This window comes from Lissotriton vulgaris, chromosome 8 (assembly GCF_964263255.1).
Source record: "Lissotriton vulgaris chromosome 8, aLisVul1.2, whole genome shotgun sequence".
Lineage (NCBI taxonomy): Eukaryota > Metazoa > Chordata > Amphibia > Caudata > Salamandridae > Lissotriton > Lissotriton vulgaris.
This window is the reverse complement of record NC_141696.1, coordinates 194351329-194376214: the sequence shown is the minus strand read 5'-3', so window position 1 is coordinate 194376214 and position 24886 is coordinate 194351329. Positions and strand designations below refer to the sequence as shown.

Genomic DNA, 24886 nt, shown 5'->3' with positions numbered 1-24886 from the left:
CTAAACATTAATGCCTACTTTTCCTGAGTTGATCTAGTTTCATATATTAGTGAAGGTCCCTCCTGTGGAGATCCAGTGGGAAAAAGTATTAAGATTTGTCTGCGTAAAAAGCATTATAGCATTTGGTACAGGAAGATTAAAAGAAATGGGGTTCTTCTCCCTGAGATGTGCTGGAGTCTCTTGCCACTGTGATCTTTGTTCAGGTTATCTCCTGGAATCGGTGAACGTGTTGGTTTCTTTTATATCTGCTTCTACCAGAAGCTTCTGTTGCCCTCTATCTCAAGACCCCTATCCGTGTAGGCCCAGCGAATGTTGGAGTAGCCCTCATAGTAAATAATGCAATCTTACTCATTCCCGCACAACAAGTGATAAGAGTGAGGACAAAGATCGAAATAGAACAGAAACGTTGGCAGCCGATCTGCTTTATAAATTAATTTCGGATTCCACAATCTCATTCGTCTCCGTTGCCTGAATGTAAGAAACTCAATATTTTGGAAATCTTCTAGTCACATTTACATATCTAAGGGCAATCATGCCATAGGTATTCAAAGGTAGCAAAGAAATGCCCTGCAAAATTTAAAGATGATCTTTTCAAGCTTAAGGACTTCTAGGAGGTTTTGGAACAGAAGCTGTGACTGGACGTTGAGTTGATTGACGCTGCAGGAAGAGCCCTAGCTTGAAGGTCTCCTCTAGGAGCTTTGTGTATCCAGGTGTCTGCCCATCAAGCCGAGACTTCACTTATATTGGGCTTTTGAAGATGCTGAGTATCAGCAACAGTAGGGATTATTAATTATTTGAGGTAAAGTCGCACGTTGCAAGGAATCATTATCATTATAAAGCTGCTCTATTTCTTGATTCCTGGGAGAAAGTTTGGGTAGTAATGATCTGGTATTTGATTTAGTTCATTTCAGAAATAAGCAGAGTAACATTTTGCATGACAGTGCCTCTGAAAGCAACTATGGCAGTACATTCATCAATGTGTGTGGGGTGGTTACCATAGTTTTGACTGTTGGGTGTTGAGTTTGTGTATGGATTAGTTGCCCCAACTGTGTGATTGGAATTGGTGAAGACCTGCACATCCTAATGTTATAACATATGATGGATCACACCATGTACAATTTCAACAGTAAGTAGGAGTATTCATTTTCCCCGTTCCCACTTTCTACTTGTAAAACATGACTTTTCAGTTCTATTAAAAAATTCTTGTAGAAAGAGCAATGTGGATGTCGAGTGACGGGGAGTTCTAATTCACAGGGTCTAGAATGTTGAAGGACTTGACTCTGGGTGTAGCACGTGGTGGCTTCACTGTAACTAAAGGATTGAGGTTGCTGAATTGTAGATTTTGAGTACGTCTGTCTGACACACCATGATTCTCCATGTTGGCTTGATTTGGGTATTATGAGTCTGATGGCAGTGAGGCAGCCCGGTTGTGTGTCTGAAGGTGATTGGCATGAAGGCTATAAGACCCCAAATGAGGTGTCACCAAGGTGTAGAGTGAAAAAAAGAAGGCAGCAGAAGACCACAGCCTTGTAGGAAGTTACTGTTAGAGTGGTATGTATTGATATTGAGTCCCAAGCAGCTAACTAGCTGTCCTACCTTTCAAAAACACTGCACTCTGCCCATGGGGGTACATTGGGCCTACCTTAGGGGTGCCTTTTTAAGGCTTGTTCTTGCAGTGGCTGCTGGCATCTACCGGGGTAGGGCACACACGAGCAAGTACACACATTAAAAAAAAAAAGAAATTAAACACTTACCGAGACCCACTTGACCTCTTCCTTCCTCTCTCTTCTTTCTTCCTCTGCAACCTAGACACCAGGAAACTGCCTTGACCAATCCTGGCGCTTCTCTCTTACCTCTAGAGCACCACCCTGATTGTAGGGAGCGGCCTCACTCGGCGCTCCACAGCGCTCGGGTGGGCTGCACTTGCTCTAATCAACCTGTCTTAAGAAAGCTTGGTTACAGATGTTTAAAGTGCGCATGTTTGACTGGCCATCGCAAGACGGTCGGCCAAAAAGACATGCAGACTTTAAACAGTGCATTTTACAGCCCACCCACCTCCCTGCTGCTGTCACTAAGCCGCATCCCTGTCCTGACGCTTTGTTCGGGATGGAGACTGAAAAATAAAATGGTAATGAATTACCATTTTATTTTTTGTCTCTGGGGCTTTGAGAGTCATTTAAGTGGGGTAGCGCTTCTCTGCTCCAGTGGAGGAGCCTACCCTGTGTCCTTCCTGTAGGTAGGAGGCAAAAATCTGTTACGGTCCCCATATTGACTTCGTCCGGGTCTTAAGAGAGGATTGTCATAGAATTTAGGCCATTGGTGAAAGACCTACATAAACTGCCAGATGTACAAACATTAGGAATAGTGATTTCCAAATTACGATTGTGTCCGAATCGCATTTAAGTAATCGTTTCATAATGTATGAAACATTTATTTTTAAATTACTGATTCCTAGTGGGTGGGGGTCGACCTACCACATGAATATTAACGATAAGGCAGCAGTTTGTAACCCATTGGGAATGATAGCCAACACAAGTATGGCGTCCTGCTGGGTTTTCAGCAAACCCTCTGTCTGTGATTGCTTTTAAATAAAGCATTTATTTTAGCTTATCCTGTTTTTCTTAAAGGAAAATGGAATGTTAAAAAAAAATGGTACTTAACTCATTTTTTAAGACTAGTTAGTGGTCTATTGGGCCACTACCTACTCTTAAAAATATATATTATTAACATTCTCAAAGGGGAATGGGTTCCTTGGGGACCTCATCCTGTTTGTGAATGTCTTACCACTACCTTTGAGTAATCGGAAAGAAAGCCTGGTTTGCGACCGTAATTCAGTCACAGAACATTAATACATACTACTGTGAATCGTTATTTGAAAGGGACGACCTAAACACCCCCCCTTCCAAATACCGATTGGGTATGTACTCTTAAATCCAAATTGTGATTAGGTAATGATTTTCTGATTCACAATTTGGGTTTCATACTTACCAAAAGGCCTTTTTCACAGTCACACATGGTTATGTGAATCGGGATGTTTGCGACCTCAAAAAGGTTTTGTACATCTGGCCCAAACCTACTTGTGGAATTTTTACAGGCGCTATAGGTAATTCCTTTTGTGTTTTTTATGTTTTTTTATTTAAAAAAACCTTCTTTGGAAAATATGGATGTCTGTCAAAAGGCTGTGATGGCCATTTTAAGTCCTTTGCATTTTTATGCACTTTTGGGAGTCTCCAAGGCGACAATGGATCTGGTGAATTCAGCAGACTCAATGTCTGGCTAAATGACCATTCGAGCCTCAAAATCAGTCTCAGGTTCTTTCAAACCTTTGGTATATCCTCAACCTAATCAATTCTTAATTATTTTGCCAATACTGAGAATAATGTAGTAAAGGAACCAGGAAATAAGAACTCTGTAAACCTAATCTGCTAGCTGTGGTAGAAGTATTACTATTGTGGTCTGGAGGGCCTACATTTCCACAGCCCAGTCTATACGATTGTTTTGTTACCTTTATATTGCATTTGTAGCGTTCACTATCACCATGGATGCTTCTAGCAAGATACTCAGCTGTTAATACTCTCAAGGAAGTTAGGAACATGCGGAAGTGAAAACCCACATTTTAAGAAATCACTAACCTAGTTAGTGACACTGTTGATCGTATCTTAGAGAGTTCCTCAACTTTGGTGCACAATTTGAAAACTGTCCCCCGTCCTACACTTATGATGCCTGGCAACCATTAAAAATGTTTCCAGAGGCACAGCGAAAGCTCTTAGGCTAGTGTCTTTGAAGGTGCTTCTTGACAGAAGCAGGTACCACTCCTCAAAGCACTTTGTGCACAAGGCAGAAGCAGTTTGCGCTGGATGGAACCGACCGCAACGGTCTGCTGAGATCCAGTGACTAATTGTGCTGTAGTGTTATGGATGACCTGTGTTTATTGAGCAAGGTAAATGGTTAAGTCCAAATACAAGGAGTTGGCATTTTCCAAGTGTGGGCCTATAAAAGTTGCCACTGCCATATGTTTACCATCAAAGGAAGGAGAAGATCAATCTTTCCTTAAAATTCTGCTTCAATAGATGCACGCCAAGACCAGGTCCAAAACTTGTGTAGACATGGTAAGCTATTAGTCAGTCTTCACACTATATTACACAATTTTGTGGTATGTTAGTTTATCTTCACACCCAAGCCTTTGACTAATTTAACAGATTTAGAAGAATGACCCAACTTGGAGGGTCATAGGTGTCCATCCAAAGACCACTGATGTATCAGAACTGTGGTTGTTTCTGCATTTAGCTCTAGCTTATTAGTGCACATCCATTGCCAAATTTGTTGATACTATGTTAAAAGTTAACTGAGCATTGCAATCGTTATCTGACAGGAGTAAAATCAGAGTTGCATTGGCATACATATAAGCTCATATAAATATTGAAGAGATGGGGTGATGGAGAGCAACACGGTAGGACTCCATATTGAACAGAGACCTTTTGAAATGTATGTGAAGCTAGCTTGACTGCTTGAGATCTTTTGGGCAAGAAGGACATAAACGACAAATGAGCAGAGCCCCCAGTACGAACTGCCTCGATACAGTCCACTAATATGAAGTTCTCCACCGTATCGAAAAAGGTGAACAAGTCCAGCAGGATAAAGGCACCAATTTGCTTCACATCCAGTTCTATGCGCAATTAATCCAGGATTGAAACAAGGACTATTTCAGAGCTATGAGCAGTTCTAAACCGCGCTTGCAACTCATTAGGGTGATTATTTATTTAAAGATGCTTACTATGAAATTTAGCCACATACCTTTTAGAACCTGAAAAGCAACACTGAGATGGGGCAAAAAATCTTTAAAACGGAAGGATGTGATCCTAATTTCTTTAGCGTTGGTATGATATTAGCATCTTTGAAGACCGCACAGACTGTTCCCTTTTCTATGGATGCTTTGCGCAGAATAAACAAGCATTTGCAATGCAATAGGTCTCGCATTTACGCAAGTTTAAGCTTTTGGTATTGTAAATAACAATGCCTATTTTTGTTTTTTAAAACTTAAATAAAAGGCATTGTCATTTACAATGCCAATAGCTTAAACTCGCGTCAATGCGAGACCGATTGCATTGCAAATGCGTGTTGGTTGGGTTTGTGATGTAGAAATACTACACAAATAAATACGTTCATTGATGATCTGCTATCCATTCCGATATTTTGAGTCTTGGGGGGGGGGGGGGGGGGAGCGAGAGGTTTGTAGCATCAAAAGTCCCTCCCTTCTTACTTGTGGAGCCTCGAGCCCTCTGCTATTTTTTTTACCTGTATGGCCGTTTCATGATTCATTTTGCATACTGGTGCGCAGATGACAGGGCTGTGAAGGAAGCCCGTCCTGCTTGTGTATTACTACTAAATCATGTAATACTGCCACATTCACCCTCCTTTGTGATGTTTATTTACTTACAAAATGGTTTAACCATCTACAACATGCAGGCATTCAGAAATGAATAGCGTGTATTTTGGAGAGATGCTTTAGTCTGAATTATTATAGCTCCTTTTCTGTTACCCTGCCCTCCTGTGCTTTCCTTGCAACATCCTAGTTTTAAACCGACTGGCTTCCCTGTGCAGCCCTACCCTGGGTCAGTACAAGACATCTCAATCCTGAAGCGGTCAGCAGTAGTGTTAAAAGGTAGCAGTGGACTTTAACACAAGCGAGGAAAGTCCGCCCCTTTCATCTGAGTAGATATTAAATAACCCTCATTCTTTATGTACTCTCATTGACGGCCACTGTGACGGCCACTGTGCACGGATGATGGCCACCACCACAGGAGCAGTTTAAAGGAGGGGTCAAGTGAAGAGGGTGGCGTTTGCATATTGTCTGCATACACATTTTCTTAGTCTTGAACATTTAGAGAGAAGCTAAGAAGTGTGCTTAGATGACGGCGTGTATGTTGCAAACCGAGTAAAGGCAGAGAAATCTAGAACCTACCTTCTTTGACATGGGGAAATGTGAGCATTAGGCCGGAATACATTGTTTATCGTGGTCGTTTCCAGGCAGTGGCAGGATTTGATTTCTTGTAACTGCCTGCGAGGTCATGCTCGCTCATGAAGACTGTATTGGTGATTACTCACAAGGTTTAGCAGTTGGAAGTGTGAAATCGGACTTTGACTCGCGCGGTGACCTTGGTGGCTGCACTTGCTTTCCCTTTGTGCAGAACCCACCCGCTCTGAGCTTCTTTCTACCTTCCAGTCCAGCCGCTTCGTCGTCTTTCTTAGAGGTTAACTAACGCTCTCCCTGCCCCATTCTTAGTGTTTCAGACAAGCTGCTTCCCTGTTATTGTGCCCTCTTGTCCGCTGGTGGCACTGTGCACTTGCCAAGTGAATTTTCGTGGCACTTATTACCAGGGTCTCTTTCGCACGCCCCACATAATCCGAGAACGTTTTCTGCAAAGGTGGTCACATGTCTGGGTGCTGCATAGGTTTGCACAACTTGTTTAATGAAGACCGGGGCTCTTATGTATCGGCGCATTTCCTCATTGACGAAGAATGGTTAAGACCCTCTGATGCATGAGGCCCTTATAGAGGTGGGCACCTGCCGCCGAGCCTGGATCGCATTCAGCCCATGGTGTTTGGGTCGTGCTAATCTGCTAGGATAGTGAATATCCTACATCTGGTAAGGGCTGCCTGTCAGGCTCTGCCTCCATAGTCTTCCCCCTTTGAGGTGACAGGTCCTCAGGAGCCCATTATCGCTCATTACTGCCCTACTCTGCAGCATGCCAGCGTGTTCGAGCAACCCAGTCATCGCCTTCTGCATTCCCTTTTAATCTTGCTTGTGTTGCAGGAACAGCTGGCCGCATCTTCCCCCCCCAATTTGCGCTGCATGTGCAGTCTCATTTAATAAGGCCTTTGTGGCACAAACTCTGCACATCTGTTCCGGGATTACTCCAATTAATTGGCGCGCTGGGGCTGCCAAGGCGTCCCCGCGTTGTGCATGGTGGTAAGTTAGCGCAGCTCCAGCAAGAGCCATGCCGCTTTCATGCTCCCCCTTCCCACGCGCGTGTCTTTTTTGGGATGAAAACTTAAAGCGAAGGCACTTTCAAAAGCTACCCATGCAACTGCTGCTCATTTCTGGCTTCAGTAGGGGCCTTGCCAGTGTCTTTGATAAACTAGGGGGCAGTTGCAAATGGTAGAACAGGCAGCTGAGGAAGTTTGTATGTCTCGCTGTCTCCACTCCCCGCCTCTGTATCGGCCACCACCGGGGTAGAATATCAAAGCAAGAGATAGGTGTGTGGCCGCCGTGAATACGAAGCTTGGCATGCTGCACTTTGTAAAAGCAGATACATTTGAAAAGAAAAGTATTTTGGTGGTGGGCATGATAAAGTTGCGTGGCCACCGTATGTGCTTATAAAAAAAAAAACCAGTAATAAACAACATTTTAAAAGGATATACTTGAGCCGCGCTATATAAAGGGCAAGGCTGCCATTATTGAAGTTTAAAGTATCAGGGTCCAGGCGCGCCACAATGAATTTCAAGCTTGGTGTGCTGTGCAGGAGAGCGTGTCCAACAGCAGGCAGGAGACAGCTCTTTAAAACCAGTGTTGCACGCGCACCACAGAGGAGCGGGGGCGAGGGAGCCTGTTGTCTGTGCCGCGCTGATGCGCGTAATAGACACCGGTGGGAATGGGTGGAGCAAAGGCGGGACTTGCGCCCGCCTTTGCCCAATTGCGTGCTGCATTTTTACGAAAAATCAGGCTAAAGCCAAGTGCAGCGTACGAAAGCTAAACCACACGCACAAGTGTGTGGTCAGCTTTCTGAAGCCCTTACAAGAGGCCTCAAACTGCGCGGACAGTGCTGCGCACTGCAACACTAGGCGCGAGACCTAAAAATAGATTGGGGTAGGAGGTTAAAAATAGATGCCAGGCAGAGCAGGGATCTAGACTTCACTAAAACCAGGAAATCATGCAGCTCGGATTTGAAAACTAAACAAAAAGAGTTTAGCAAAGAAATCAACGGGGGCAAACAATGATCAATGTAAGTTGTTAACATAGTGACTTAATCAACAAAACATTGATTAAACTGCTTAAAGAGCCCTTGTGTATGAGAGATTTAAAGACTTTGGATGCATCAATTGGATCATTTATCAACTAGAGAACACTTATGTGAATGCTGTAAGCATTTATATTACTAGATTACTACATTTGTTAGTCGGGCTCATAGCATATTCGTAGCCATTCAACTTCGCCTTGTACTCATTTAAGTTTGCAAGTGAGTGAGATTTTCTCCAGCAGCATTATGGGCATTTCAATTTGATTTTCATTTTACTGAGTCAGGGGGAAATAGACCCAGTGCTCCTTCGATCATTGTGTCTGCTTCTTGAGTGCGACATATATTATTTAATTGCCAGGGCTATCCATTATTAAAAGCAAGCTCATGCGCCTTCAATGAATTAGGCACTTTACAAGTGGAGTTGTTTAGCATCTTAGTTATTTTGCTCAGCTCCAGTGATTTCTAATTTGTCATAGCTGTTCCTGTTTGGTGAAAATTTAGTGGATGGGTTCATACGGTTTCATATTTATGCATTAAGGTGTTTTGTGGAGCCCGCAGGGTTGCCTTAAGGCCACTTCATAGCAGAGTCTTCAGATGCCTAAGTCTCCACCATTGTGTTAGCAGTTCTTCAGCAGAACATCAATTGTTGAGAGTGTAGTTTTCAGATGTGTGAGAATTGTAGTGTGTTATATAGTATGTCTGTGCGACCTTACAGTGTAACACACTCCTGAAACCATTGTGGTTACCCTTACCACCAAATTTCCTCACCCACCTCTAAATCCTAACACCTGTGCCACCCAATACCCTTACTCACCGTTACATCCTAAAAACACCCTTACCACCCTAAACCCCTACTCATGCCTAAACTTTACCGCCCTATACCCTTACCCATCCCTAATGCGTGGTAAATGCTTATGCATGGTAAACCCTTCAGTAGTAAAAAAAAAAAAAAAAAGCATGGTATAGGCACTGCGTGCTTAAAACAGTGTTGTAACAGATTTCTCTCTCTTACCTGTTGCGGTGCCCAGTGCACACCTCGTGCCCCATTAATGCCACTAGTGGTGATCTAGTTGAGCATATTGATGCCTCCAAACGGCAGCTCTTCTCAAATGCAGGTGATATGACCTAATACTGCAACTTGAAATAAATTGGGCTGTCGTAACTAACACTGAATATAGCTATTTATTGTTCACTTAAACAGGATTAGCTCAAATTGCCATCTGCTTCAATTGGAGCAAAATGATGGTCATTGTCTTGGTAGAATGTCATCTTCATACTGGGACCATTGCCCTCTACATACAGACCCTTTAGAGTTTGAGGTTGGAGAGTTTTGTAATGATTTTCTTTTTCACTCCAAATTGTTAGTGTCACTATCTTGTACCCACAACTGTGTTGCTGTGCTTATTCTGCTCTTTTTTAAACTCAAATTGACTCCAAACACAACAGTCGGTATCTGGGGCTGATGTATCCTGCCTGTGGATTCCTCACCTTTTGAATTCAGTGGAATGCTGCGCATGGGGAAATTCAGAAGGTGAGGAATCCACAGGCAGGATACTGTTTGCACCAGAAAAGGCATTACCGAAGGTAAGTAACTTGTTTGTTTTGTTGATTCCAGCAGAAAATACTTCTGCACAATTAGTCGGAAGCAAGGGAAGTCAACACATCCCACCACTTCATTGGTTGCCAGTGGCCAAGAGGGTCCATTAACATAACAGGTGTATTTGTAAAGCGCACGTTCACCCCAGCAACGGGGCATCTTGGCGCTGAAATAACAATGGCACTCATTTTATCGACCTCAAATGGATGGAAGGCTGAGTGGACCTGCCGGGATTTGAATCTGTGAACATGAGGTCGAACACAGGCCCCTGCAGTGAATGCATTAGTCCACTGGGCCACCAGACCGGACCATTCTGTGGCATTTTGTATGGGGTGTTATGGCTTTGTCTTTTTCCTCTCGGGCTTCATCTCTATACCATTATCAGCTCCTTCTAATCCTCCATTAACATCCCATAAAAATATGTAGGTTTTGGCCAGCTCAGTTACGATGGGCAACAGTCTTAATTCAGGACTCCTTGGAACACTCAAGTAAACACCTATTCAAATATCCGTAAGAACCTAGTAAAGGCCATTACAGTAGTCTAGCTTAGATAAGACTAAGGTAGTAATTACGGTCTTTTTGGTATGGACAGGAATGTAGGACAGGGTTTAAATAAAGATTTGAGTAGAAAAAAACTAGAGGCGGTAATAGCACTGACCTGCTGCCTAAAGTTCAATTTTTCATCAATTATCACTCCTACGTTTTTAGCCTTGGGCACTGGGACAGTTAGGGGGCCCGGTTTGTTTGGCCACCATGTAGGGGGGGGTGTTTCCAAACAGAACTACCTCGAGCTTAACTAAATTTAGTTTCAGGCAGTGCATACTCATCCAGGACTTGACAACTGAGCAGCGATTTTGGTGCCATTTTTAAAAGCTGATAGGACAATTTGATTGTCATTAGCATTGGAAGTCAGAGAGAGGCCGAAAGATCTGATTAGATTGGATAGTTCTGTAACGTAGATATTAAATAGTTTAGGGCTGATAGATTAATCCTGCGGTACCCCACATGGAAGTGTGAAAAGAGGATTCATATAGACCCAAGGCCACTGATTGTTGTCTTTCTGTAAGGAAGGACTTGATTAAAGTTACAGCGGTCTCTTAATCCCTAATGTACTCAAGTGGCTAATCTGCAGCTTGTGGTAGACCGTGTTGAATCCTGCCGACAAATCAAGAAGGATGAGCGCTGCCGCTCCCCCGCTATCCAGTACTTCCCTGATTTCCTCAGTGGCTTTGATCAAGGCTATTTCAGGACTATGCCTTGACCTTAAGCCAAATTGAGTCTCATCAAGAAGTTCTTCACTCCTCCAAGTAAATGCAGCCTTACGCATGAAGCTCCATCTGTGTATTTTAGAAAATGTACAGGAGCCCATCAGTGGTGTTTAATTTTATCAGCATATCCGAAACACTGCTTCTTTTGTTCCTTTGTTGTATTCTGCACCACCACCTGAAACAAATCTCAAACATCTTCATCAGAAGAGGAAATGGAACATCTTGATAATCTGTCAATTTTTGATATAGTGCACAATATTTTATTTCCAAATAAACATTTCCAGAGTGGTACATAAAAGGTAAAACATTGCAGTGATCTGGCTCCTCAGACCGTTTTTATAGATAAAGAAATAATAGCATGGAAGAACCAAACCTAATCCAATCCCTACTTTGCTTTTAGACAACTGAATGCATCTTCAGTCCTGGTGGTGTATAACGTTTGAAATAGGAGCACATTGAAAGGTTTGCAGAAACTCTTCTCAGATTATGCTACATAATTGTTCTCCTGGTCATCTGAGGGCAAGGGGGTTTCTCTAGAATTGATGCATTAAAATAACAATTTTGTTGAAACAAACAGATGGAAATATTAATGCACAGCCTCACTTCATTCACGTATCACGGGCAGAATAATAAATGTGATGTTTGGTAGCAAGATTCTGTCCTGTCTGCTGGCTGCAGAGTTGATTGGAGTGCATACCGGTGTGATCCTGGTTAAGTTGTTGGGGGTTTTTATGTAGACGTCCCCAAGGGAAAAGCTTGAGAAAGCTGAATCTAACTTAAAGCTTTTGAAAAACAACTTCTCAAGCCTCCAATAAGAACTGTAAGTCTTTTGGTTTCAAATCAAACCAGATCTTCTGTTACAACAGTCTACTCCAAGAAGAGGCTTCACCTCTGAGGATGGACTGCTAAGGCTGAAGCATTTGTGCTTGGTAGGAGAAGATAGTCCTCCTTTTACAATCAATTGAAACCTATGGACACTCCATGGTAAAATGAAAGGATACGCCTTGAGCATTCTGTAGTAACTTCATCATATAAACATTCTAAAAGTGAAAACCAGAACTCGTGTCTGAAACTGGAAAATGCATTCTGGGGCACTTGAAGTAATTCAGGACAACAACAAAAAATTAGTGGGATTTGTCCCAGATACTTTCCTGCCTTGTGAGGACTGGGGCGTAGAGCTGATTTCTTAAAATGCTTTTGCGACCCGAATCGGTTTCTGCTTGTGGAATATTTCCTTATGATTACAATATCTAAAATCAGGAAGGCAATGGAGATCGGGACGTGAGGGTATCTGTGGTGTTAGAAGATGACTACTTCTGTATTGCGATGAAGAATGGGTGTCTTAAAATTCAAGAGATTTTCAATACGAGAGGACACTATTAGTGCAAACCTCTACCCTTCAGCATATTCTTAGGAAGCTAATCGTGGTCCTTTCTGTAGTGACAGCCTCCTTCTTCCCTATTACAGAAACTTTAGGTCATAAGAGCAGTTGTAGCCCCCAGCAGAAGTCTGGCATTTCCACCTCTGGATCTGAAAGTATTTTTGGAACCGGCACTTCCAATCTTCCTTCAATTTCCTGGGTTCAGCAATATGAGTTCAGACTTCCTTAACCGAATGGCATCTTCATCCACATGGTTGCCTTGGCTCATCTTTGAATAGGAGTTCTACAACAACTTGTGGTCCAAACACAACTGGACTCATCGTGTCCAGCAAGAATGTCACAATTGTCAGTCTAATGTTAACACTTCCCCACGTTGGTGAACTCTTGAATCCAACCTCATGAAGACTGCAGGTCGGGCCTTTGAGGCACTGAACATTATTGGTAAATTGATCATGAACTTTTCTGTGTATGATACGGAGCTCAGTAGGGAAGCTCTCCTCGTAGGATGGTCCGATAGGTCCAGAAATGTCCTTCATACATTCCGCCAGTTATCTGGATCACTTATGTATCATGTACATGCCTAATTTGTCTTGAATATCCACTTTAGTTTTCTTAAGTGTGCAACACGTTTTTTACAAGATCATTGGGCTCTTAAAATGTAAGTGCCCCTGAAAATTAAGGATACATTAAAAACCCTGTTTTAGCTTTTCCAAATATTATTTATGTAACAACGTTTCTTCCTGACGACCAATGCTTCCAGAAGTTTCAAATGTTATTGTCTAATAAGGAGATATGTCTGTTCTCTTCTCCTTACCGTTGCTGAACTGGGGAGCCTGGTTCCCAAAAAGTATAGTGTATAAAAAATAAATGAAAAAAAAGTCTGTGTTGTAAATGGATCATGGCGAGAACGTTAAACCTCTAAAGGATCTTTAAATTAAATTTTAGTTTTCAATAAAGCAAGCATAGGTGGCTGTCCCCATTGCATGCATGTATTGGCCAGCAACTGGCACTGCTATAAGTGCTTTCTGCAAGCATTAGTCTTCAGATGCATCTATTAGAGAAGATGCATCTCTTCACCAAAAAGTTCACTGCAACTTATTTGCTTGGATCATGGTGGTTAATTATATACTTTTTTCCCAGCCTGAGTAAGGGAAAATGATCTTCTTGGTGATCCCCCTACAATTAGCTTGAGCTACTTCAGTTAGCCTTTGCTGGGTATAGCAATCAGTAATGTGTGTGTTAGGAGTAGCGCACAGTGGGATACCTGAACATGTAGGGTCAAGCTCTTTTAAAGTGACTCCATTATTTGTGGGAATCGTATTCAGGCCCTGACTTCCAGTGCACGCATTTCTTGTCCAGTTATGGAGGGAAATAAGGGGCTAAGAGTAATTGACCCAACCTGAAACACGTACTGTTTTGTAGTTTAAGTAAATCAGCAGCTGATCTGACCAAGTAGACAGCAGGGATTGAGAAGCTTAGATTGAGAGGACTAGAAATCGGGTGATCAGGGACGTTTATGTCACCAACATCACTATGTTTCGGATGACGGCTTTACGACGCGTACTTTTACAACGCGTGCCGTTAAAACACGTTGTTTTCAACGCAAGTCGTTACCACGACTTGCGTTGGAGGGGGTGCAGACTTAGGAATTTTTTAATGTACTATTCCAACACCAGCCTACGTACAGTAGGGAAGGTGTTGGATAGTAAATTAAAAAATTCCTTGTCCTGCAGCGCCCTCCAGCGCAAATCGTGGTAACGACTTGCATTGAAAAAAACGCGTTGTAACGGCACGGCGGTGTAACAGCCGCGTCGTAAAGCCTGTTCCCCCTATGTTTCTAGTCCTAGGCTTCATTTAATGAGCCAATTGCTCTTCTAGTTGTGGATGTGGTGTGGTTCTATTGCAACAATTGGACTGTAGTGATGATAATGATTTGTAACAGGAAGCCCAAGACTGCAACCATGGTGCCATTTTCACTTGGGGACACACAGCCAACATAGATGTAAAGTCTGCATCTGTAATTGGAGTACTCCTGCTCTTTTTCTTTATAGAATAGTCAGTACACTACACAAAAGCTATCTAATTATCTATCAAATAAAGATTGACACAAAAGAACTTGGCTTCCCCTCTCTGAGGCTAAGAACACACTTAGTGCATACCTTCTCATACAATGCTATATCCAGTGTCTCCTTACTTTTTGAAGGCCTTGAACATTTATGAATCTTCTTGTCTGTAGGACTAGTGTAATTTTATTAGGATACATGGTGTTAGCAGTTTTCATCCTAAAGAGCTGCAGATGTTTGGAGGACAAGTGGACTGATTAGAACTTTTTTTTAAAAAGTGTTTATTAGGTACATAATTTCAGGCACAAAAAAACAATAAGACCTTGGAATATCAAACATGATTTGATGTTATCGTTCACACTCTTGTGATCCTTTTAAGAATGCAAAGCCTTAGAGGACAGTAGCATAATTCCATAATGCTGATTTGTAAAGTGCACCCGCAGTTTAAAAAAGGCACCATCTGTCGTGTCTGCTGAGCCATATAGATGTGACAAATGTTCAAAAAGTGACATCCTTCTGTCACTTGCTAGGCTCCATTTTCAGACTCTCAGGCATTCGGTTCACTAAAAGATAGGTCTTCATGGGAACCTAATTTATCCACTATTGAAACATTGCTTTTTAATGCATGTGCACATTTGCTTTGCCTAACTACATGCAGATTCCCTATACTGTTGGTGCTAACTACTAACCTCTGTTCACTATGCAATCAAATTATGCATGAACCATCTACATGATTAATTCTATTAAGATTTGCTTGCTGAAAGCTATACACAGGCGATTTTGTCCTCAATCAACATAGTTGGCTATACTGTAGGCCAGTAGGTCTTTCTGCATTATTCTCCCAAAGAATGAAGCATGAGCGATGAAGGTCTTCGGTCTTCCAGGTTAAATTGGCATCCTTCATAAAGAGCAGTGGACCATGTGTTTACAAACTGAAATAATGCAATAGATTTGATTCAAGAATGCATTGACTGTGTTGTACATGTGAAGAAATCAAATTGGAAGAATTGGGCATGTAGATGATGCACAAAGGACCCTGAAGATTAGATCTAGTACGAACGCATTTTTGTTGAGACGTACAATTCTAGTTCAGGTGCCCAGATTCAACAAAAGCCATTCTCAGTAGCCTAAAGTTAAAGTATTTGAATTTTATAGTTCAAATTTTCAAAAATCCCTATGCAAGAGTAGAAATACAAAATCTTAAGGGTAGATTAAGAGTTGTGTGTTTTTTAAAATGCTCTTCCAAGGCAGACAAAACCTGTTTATTTACTTCCATTCATGTGAGTGTTTTCTTCATCACAGAAAGGCAATCCTCTTTTTATGTTGCAGATCAGCTGCCACTTCATGCTGAGATTAAATCCCCTCAGGTGTCAAAACTCAGCGCTTCTGACCATCAGCAAGGTAAGCCTGCTCATGTAGAGGATCTGAATGTTAAAACATCCTCAAAGTCTGAAAAATATGTCATTGAATTCAAGAAGGCAGCTGATGAGTCAATTTCAAAAGTATTAGATTGGTTCAACAGAGACTCTGCGCATAGCAAAACCCAAACCAACCATATTACTGCCCCGGAACAGATACTCCTAGAGGAAAGTGACCCATCACCAAAGACTGAAACAAGAGTAATAGTGTCAGAAAAAATAAGATCAAATGCAGACGGTGGAAAGCAGTTGCCATCAACTGAAAGTGCACCATGGAGGGGAGAGCGACTCTCATTTGGAAACTATCAAAATGGTGGTGGGAAGTCTGGGAACGTTGATATTCATGCAAAGATTGACATCGAAAACAAAGCTCTGCAATCAAAAACTGTACAGCACAGACAGGACGATCAGCTCAAAAGCGATAATGGGGACCAACTCGTGTTTGGGAAAAGCAAAAGTGGTGGTGGGAAAATATATTTTGAGACTGAACACCCCAGGGGTGAAATCCAGAAAGCGAATTTGTTGACCACAGAAACTGTTCCAAAGTCTTATGAGGAGAATCAGGAAAACGGCGATAGAAGAAATATTAACTTCTCTCCAGATTACATTGAGAAACCAGAGAAAGTAAATAATCCAAACTATATATTCCATGAGAACATGCAAATAGGGGATTTTACGTTACCAAATAAGGAGGATATTGAGGAACTTAAAGAAAATGAAGCAAATATGTCTGATAGGGACCTTAAGGAAGACCCTACTATTTACTGGCAGAAGCCCGACATTTTGAAACAAAATGTACACATGCAACTTCCAGAAACTCCGGAGAAAAGTTTACATACTAGAAAAGCAATTAAAAGTGACATTAAATCATTTTGGGAAGGGGGCAAACCAATGACCAAACCTTCACCCACAAAACCTACATTTAAAGAAAATAGCAAAATGTACGCCATTGAAACAGGAATAGTAAAAGATCCAATTTCAATCGACAGTAACATTTCTTTGCAGAAAGAGCTACAGATTGAAGTACAAACACCAAACGTCAAAGTTGGTAAGGCTACATGGGAGAACAAAGGCCGTTTGCAGCAAAATATGCCTGAGCAACTGAAAGATGCAACTAGTGACAAACATGAAAAAAACCTAGATCTACAACAAAAAGTACCCTGGGAAGTTGTGCAGTCATCAAATTCTGAAGGTTTGCCTCAAATGCCGAATATTAATTTTGAAAAAATTAATAAGCGGGATCGATCATTAGATTCCCTACAGAAGCCTAACTTTCAAGTGCATTCACTCAAAGAGAGAATAAATGAAAGCTCTGATGACAAAGTGTCTAACCCTGAACAGTTTCAGAGTTTGAGAACCTTCTGGGAAACCGACAATAAATCACCAGTTAAACCTAAAATACAGACATCTGTTAGTAGTGTCCCTATATTGTATGATAGCAAGAGTTCAGGATCTGTTGAGGTGAGAGCCATTGTAGACCAAAGCACACATAATAATTTGCAGTTTCAAAACAAAAAAACAGCAGACGTGGATGAAAAAGACTTTTACATAAAAGAATGGGATCAAAAAGAGTCACAGCAAATAGATGTTCCAAAACATGAGGTTGTAGAGACTGCCAAAAAAGTAACTGCGCCATCAAAATCAGATGATAATGCTTTCAAAAGCAGCTTACAAAGACTAAGTCAGGAAGCATCTCAGACGAAGGATGTTTCTAAACCTAAAACTGTTAAACGTACTACGCCCAAAGCTAAAAGTAATGATTTCAACGGTGAAAAACAGGATATTGAAAAGAAAACTCCTGACACATTGTCACCCGATAATGCAACAGACCCTACAGGTGAGTCTGTGCCAGGGCAGGGTAAGTTTTATAAAAAAGTGAAGAAGCGTAGTCTCAACATTTTAGATGACGAGGAAAAACTAAAGACCGCACAACCCAACGTTAGTAAGGCTGTTATAAAAACAAGTAACCTAGGAGAAAATGATTCCATTAAAGTGAAGACCAGCTTGAAGAAGAAACCCGTTGGGGCCTCAAATAACAGTGGTTCACCACCTACACCGCAAATTCCCTTAAAGCAACCCCCACAAGAAATACAAGAAACAATTGATAAAACTGCGGTTCCACCTAGAGCGGATATTCATGAATTCAGGACTGGGTTACAGAAGCTGCTTGAGGAAGCTTCTACGACACCCCTTGAAGCATCCAGAAACGATGATACGGCTCAGCAAATTGCATTCCAACCTGACAATGAAAATGCATTGGAGAATGTTAAGAATAAGAAGCTCAGTGATTCCCATGGAATCCAGGAAGAGGTGCAAGCCAATCTAGAGGAAAGTCAGGAAGCATCTGAGATTAAGGAGGTTTCTAAACCTAAAGCTGTTAAGAAACGTGCTAAACCCAAAGCTAAAGGTAATGACTTAAGCTGTGAAAAACAGGATATTGGAAAGAAAACTCCTGACACACTGTCACCGGATGAGGCAACAGACCCTACAGGTGAGACTGTGCCAGAGCAGGGTAAGCTTTATAAAAAAGTGAAGGAGCGTAGTCTCAACATTTTAGATGACGAGAAAACACTAAAGACAGCACAACCCAACGTTAGTAAGGCTGTTATAAAAACAAGTAACCTAGGAGAAAATGATTCCATTAAAATGAAGACCGGCTTGAAGAAGAAACCCATTGAAGCATCAAATAACAGTGGTTCACCACCTACACAGCAAATTCCCTTAGAGCAACCCCCACAAGAAATACAAGAAACAATTGATAAAACTGCTGCTCCACCTAGAGCGGATATTCATGAATTCAAGGCTGGGTTACAGAAACTGCTTGTGGAAGCTTCTACGACACTGCCTGAAGCATCCAGAAACGAGGATATGCCTCAGCAAATTGCATTCCAACCTGCAAATGAAAATGCATTGGAGAATGTCAACAATAGGAGGCTCAGTGATTCCCATGGAATCCAGGAGAAGGTGCAAGACAATCTGGATGAAATTCATGAGACTGTAATCAAAATGGCTGCTCCTGAGAAAGTGGAGTTCAGTGCCTTTGATAGTGGGCTTGAAAAATTATACAAAGAAGCCTCAGAGTCCTCTCCAAAGACAGCAGATACCAAGGAGAATGTCAGTGTGAGCCTATCTGAACGAGATCAGCTATTCCTTAATAAGGCAAGGGAAAATATACCCGAGTCAGAAAGGGCCTTCTCAGGCAGGGAAGATGCTTCAGAGCCAGAACGGTCTCTATTCGCTCCTCGAATGGCTGCACCTGAACATAGACCCCTTCCTTCCCAGCGGACACTATTTACTCCAGAAGTAAAAGAGACTATAGACAAAATAGTTCTGCCAAAAACAGATGTTGCTGAATTTGATGCAAGCTTAGAAAAACTGTACCAAGAAGCTTTGGACTCTCCAGAAACTGATGACGTGAGGCATGATCAGAACTTTGCTTTCCTGCCAGAGGAAATCACTTCCCCTAACCTTCATGTTTCAAGTGTCGACAGTTCCGATGCTAAGGTGATAGTAAAGAAAGAGACTTTAAATCAAGCCAGTCCGGTGGAAGAAAAGGATTCCATGAACAAAAATGTAGATGTAGTGAGAGATCCAGCTTTTGCTGAAGTTCCAAATAGGAATGTAATATTTCTTCACAAGATGGTTCACAAAAGCATTCCATCAGAGAATAAAGAACTGCTGGTTGGTGAAGATATTGACACTTCGGGAAAAATAGAAAAGGACTTTATACAATCAGTAAACAAGGAATCTGAAGCTGGGTATTTGGTGGATGGTCATGGGTATTCACCAGAAGTTGACATTCCAGACAATTTTTTGAGAGCAAGTACTCCAGTTAAAGAGATAAACAGATCAGTCCAAAGTAGTACCATAGAGTTGGTCCTGTCTTCTCAACTTGAAATCAAAGATGATGCCAAAAGCATGGACTCTGTTCTTCCAGATGGAAATGATGGTTTATACACAGAAGTCAGGAAAAAATCACCCCGTGAGAACATTTACTTTCTACTCTACTTTTTGTTGTTTTGGCAGACGTCATTTTGCTATAATTTCGATTTTTGCCAATTTTATTTTGCTATTTCTTACTTGGTCTTCAGACCATTACAAGGTTTTAAAATGTCACTTGCTAATTTAATCTCTCATTTTAAAAATGTCACTCATATTGTTACAGATTATCGTTAATTTTTCCATGTACCTTTCTGTACAACAAAGTTATAATGATGAATTCAAGAAGGTGCTGAAGTGCTGGGATGAAAGGTCTTACCCACTGATCTAAGGGTGGAAACTGCCGCAAGAGAATTAGTGTGTTTTTTTCCTTTTTTTTTTGATTCTGTCATGAAGTGGAAGTGGAAGTGAAAAGTAGGGATAATTGACACAAATTTTGTTTTAGTTCTTTTAGACTTGCAGCCAATGGTGTGGTTGCATTGCCCTTCATCTGGAAGTAGTGCTGCACAATGTTGACTGCCAGGAATATTTTCTAAAAGACTTAAAATCATAGCAAAAGTGTATTAAGAATGTAAATATTTAAGACTCCTATTATCTAGGTGTGAGTGCAAAATCCGTTCCGCTCGCGGATTTTCGGTCAATCCGCGAACTCCCGCAAATTTACCGGAAATCCGCGAGCGGCGGATCCTGGGGGCAAAAGTTCAAGCCTTCAAGCTTGAAGTTGTAACTATTTTAGGATGACGTCGGCAAGCTGCCAGCGCGATCCTAAAATAGTTTCTAAGTTAGCTTCAGTTAGCTTCAACAGGAAGCACTAATAGATCAAATAAAGCAGGTGCTCGTGCACTAATAGATCAAATAAAGCAGGTGCTCGAGCACCTGCTTTATTTTATCTATTAGTGCTTCCTGATTAAGCTAATTTAGTAACTATTTTAGGATGGCGCTGGCAGCTTGCCGGCGCCATCCTAAAATAGTTACAGGATGATGGATGGACAGCTCACTCAAGGGACCCCTGCGCACATCGGTGTGATTGCATAGTAAAACGCACATGGCCGCTGGAACTAGTTGAAGCTCAAATTCAGTGACTCATTCATCAGCCCAAAAACAATCGTGAGAGTCGTCGAGGCTGGGCAGGTGTGCCTTCTTCCCAAACCTACCGTCGAAAATCAGCTGTGATGCTGAATAGAAGCCTTTGCATCCTTGACTTTCACGAGCGCAATCCTCGTGCTGTTCCTGTGACCAGGAGCTTCTTTCTCTTGATCTGCTGCCCTGATCGGTCTCTGACCTTTTATACACACAAGAGGCATGTGAACTCGCATGGAAGCCCCGCCCGTTTGGACCCGCTCACACACTTGCGGTGTGCACCGTCTTCCCGCCATTTACCCACTATGATGGACAGCTCACTCAAGGGACCCCTTCGGGGCGATTGCATAGTAACACATATGGTCGCTGGAACTAGTTGAAGCTCAAATTCAGTGACTCATTCATCAGCCCAAAAACAATCGTGAGCGTCGTCGAGGCTGGGCAGGTGTGCCTTCTTCCCAAATCTACCGTCGAAAATCAGATGTGATGCTGGATAGAGGCCTTTGTATCCTTGACTTTCAGAAGCGCAATCCTCGTGCTGTTCCTGTGACCAGGAGCTTCTTTCTCTTCATCTGCTGCTCTGATCGGTCTCTGACCATTTATACACACAAGAGGCACTTGAATTCGCACAGAAGACCCCCCATTTAAAAAAAATTCACGGACTTTGCGGATCCGCGAATACGCAAATCCACAAATTTGCGAATCGTGAATCCGCGAAATCCGCTCATGCTTACTATTATCCATCTTGGCTTGAACCTTCGACTTTAGTCAGTGCTTGCTGACTGCTGGCTTTTTGTGAGACCACCTCCCAAACAGTGTCTGTTAGCATCATTGTCTAAAGTCCTACTACCAGACACTGAGATGGTGGACGTAGGTCAAGCTGATGCTAATTGGTGTGAGAGGAGGCACTATCTGACCAAAAGACCTTCTAAAATGACTTAAACCCCAACTCAAACGCCAGTTTATCTTAACACAGACATTACTCATCGTAAATGGATGTAGAGCACTGAACTGTTAACAATAGCGTCAGGAATGCTGCATCGGCACTATAAAAGGTAGGAAGGGTGTATTAAAACGTTCTACCCTCTTTTGGGCCCAAAACTATGTATAGATCACCTCAGTTGGACGATTAAGTTCATCAAACAATACTTATGTGGTAGCAGAGCTATGGTACTATGGCTTTTCAGAACAGTGGGGGTCAATACGGACGTTACTCTATAAATGCATTTAAAAGTAATATTATGGAATGCCCAATAAGATGCATTTGAAATGATAATATATTAAGGGCCATATGTAACAAGAAGTCATTTTGCGATTCTCAAATGGCGATTTTTTTTTTGTGAATAGCTATTTGAGAATCGCAAAATGCTATGTATGTAGGATTTGCAATAAATTTTGCGAATCCTACATATTCCTTAATTGCGATTAGCAAATTGCGAATAGCAATTGAGGAATACTTTCCCATTCATTTCTATGGGCCAGGAGGCCCATAGGAATGAATGGGAAGTTATTCTCAATTTGCGATTTGCAATTTGAGAGTCGCAAATTGAGAATATTTTCAAGGGTGCAGGGGTGTCAAAAAGACACCCTGATAAACCCCTGAAATAAGCATTGGTGCACATGTGGAGCACATACATGCCCTAAGGGCATGTATGTGCTTCACATTGCACTTTGAAAAATGCAAAAAAGTGAATTTTTCAAAGAAATCGCAAATTACCACCAACTTGAAGTTGGTGGTAATTTGCGACTCCTTATGGGCAAAGTGCACTTTTTTGGTGCTTCTTACATTGCATTTAAGGCATCGCAAAATTTCCGATACCTTAAATGCAATCGCAAAATAAGGAATCGCAAATTTTGCGATTCCTTATTTTGTCTTAATACATACCATTTGGCAAAATTGCATTCACAAACGCTGAAATTCTGCGAATTTCGGCGTTTGCGAATGCAATTTTGCTTGATACATATGGCCCTAAATATCAAAATGAGGACTTGAGTTAAGGGATTGTAAGTAGCAGAAATTGTAAAAATGTTGTGCTGAAAAAAAAGCTCTAAACTTCTGATGAAAGGGTCTTCGCATCCATGGCATGTAGTCCTTTGTGTTCTTACAGTCCTTGAAAGTGCACTTCATTGGCCTATCCAAAATTGGAGATTCCTTGAAGTACAGCAAAGACAAATGGTTCTCTCGTCTAGAGTGTTTTCGACTCTGATCTTCTTGTTTATAATTGGCCAGGATTCAAGTAATGTGGTTCAGAGGGGTGTGTTCCTAATCTATAGACTTGTGATATTGGCTGGGAAATGATCTCAGCCAAGCTCCTGGGTGAGGTCATTAGATTCATTGTTGAATTCTCTCTTGCAATCAAATTTAATGGCCTATATTTTCTACTGCGGAGGACAAGGATTTTCTTTTGACACAGTAGTACTTCGTGATGTGATCTGCTTGGTTTTCGCCTCTGCCGCCATCTTCTTTCCATGAGTGAGTTACATCAAAGGTCAGCTTTTCTACATCCTGGCCATCAAGAGGTAGCTTTTCTTCCAAACGGCACCCCACGAGATGGGGAAGGCTCTTTATGAAAAAGGAGAACTCAGAAGATGGCTGGCATAGACTTCACCGATCACTAAGGATGCAGGGCTCCTCTGAGTCTGCAGTCTCTTTACAGATGAGTCTTCTAGTCTCTCTGGCTGGAACTGCTGATACGCTGGATTGTAGATGAGTTAAAAACAACGTATTGTCTTCATGAAATTAAGAGGCATATTTTTACACTGACCACCAGCGAATCTTACGTGCCTTGAGCTTACACATTAGTAGGTTACCGTGGAATGTCCGTACATTCCATCTTCTTCCTGCCCTACATTCTCAACTTAGTTACTTGTGTTCTTGAAATAATTGGAAGGGCCCCAGGTTGCTCCCAATGGGACCACTAACAGCCAGTGACAGTCACCATAACATTGCTTCTAACTCCCCTCAAGGCCCTGTTCCCCGAGATTCATGTTGGCATCCATGTCTCTCCCTAGAGGGGAAGTGTTTCTCTCTTCATGAGGCACTGACTGTCTAATGCAACAGTGTTTACACATTGTTGCAAACCAAGAGAGATCTTTTCCGGCACAAGAATGATCTCTTTAGAACAGGATGACAATAGTTCTGTGGGCAATGCAGTGGTGGGGGTCAGTCTACTAGAAGACAAGCACCTGCATGAAAGGGGACCCCAGCTTAGGTTTTGGTTTCTGAATAAAATTGTGCTAATGTGAAGACTGAACAACCATAATAATTGGTCAGACAGGCAAGATTCTCTACAGTGTGGTCTGAGAGAATGTCTCCAACCAAACGTATGCTGTAAGAACGAGGATGCTGGCTCCTGGTGAGATGCTAGTTCTAGGTTAGTTATAGCCCGCAACCATGCTCTTTTTATTTATCTGCTGCACATTACCACGCTACTTTTGCCACATTTTGCTAAATGGAAGAAAAACCCACTTAAAATTAAGATAAATGTTTCATTAGAGAACTCTTGTGAAAACGGTGAGCCCTGCTGAGGATAATGGGGGAAATATAAATTTCCATGTCTAATTATTAGTAAAGGGATTCTGTACTTGCCATGCAAAACAGTTTGTCCCTCAAAGTACCGAACCGCCCCTGAGAGGAGCAATTCATGCTGAATCACTCAAATCTTATTCATAAATGGTGGACCCCATTCCGCAGAGGCCGAATCCGCAGTGAGTTGGTCTGGGGTTGCTCAAAGGAGTTCCTCAAAGGAAAAAGGGATGCGTTTAAAAAAGGAAAAATTAAACTTTTCAGTTAAATTTTTAAGGGCAGGCAGTGGTCCTTGGGACCACTGCCTGCTCTTAAAACATATTTTCTCACACACTCCCAAAGGGGAAGGGGTCCCCTGGGGACCCTTCTGGTATGCAAGTGGTTTACCACCGACCTGAAGTAGGTGGTAAACTGAGTGTTTTGCGGCCACAAATGGGGTTGCAAAACAATAGTACATGGCAATGAGTCTCGCTATAAGGAAGGGACACCCCTAATAGTGAGAGTCGCAAACGCTGTTTTGCGAGTCATTGACTAGCAAAATAACGTTTTTAAATGCCATTACTCTTTTTTGCAGTCGCAAACAGGCCCATCTCCTG

At 42.0% G+C, this 24886-nt stretch overlaps 1 protein-coding gene across 39 annotated transcripts in view; it reads left to right on the top strand.

Moving 5' to 3' along the window:
- The window catches only part of SYTL2 (synaptotagmin like 2), a 411708-nt gene that overhangs the window by 273047 nt on the left and 113775 nt on the right, over positions 1–24886 (top strand). For 17 of the 39 annotated variants that reach the window (XM_086933941.1, XM_086933940.1, XM_086933939.1 and 14 more), the window contains one exon: positions 15657–19727. The exons of 11 other annotated variants lie outside the window; for them this stretch is intronic. In XM_086933941.1, the coding sequence (XP_086790067.1) occupies positions 15657–19727 (4071 nt within the window). The remainder of the gene's footprint in view (positions 1–15656; positions 19728–24886) is intronic. 11 more of the 39 variants (XM_086933959.1, XM_086933955.1, XM_086933953.1 and 8 more) reach the window with 1 other exon arrangement.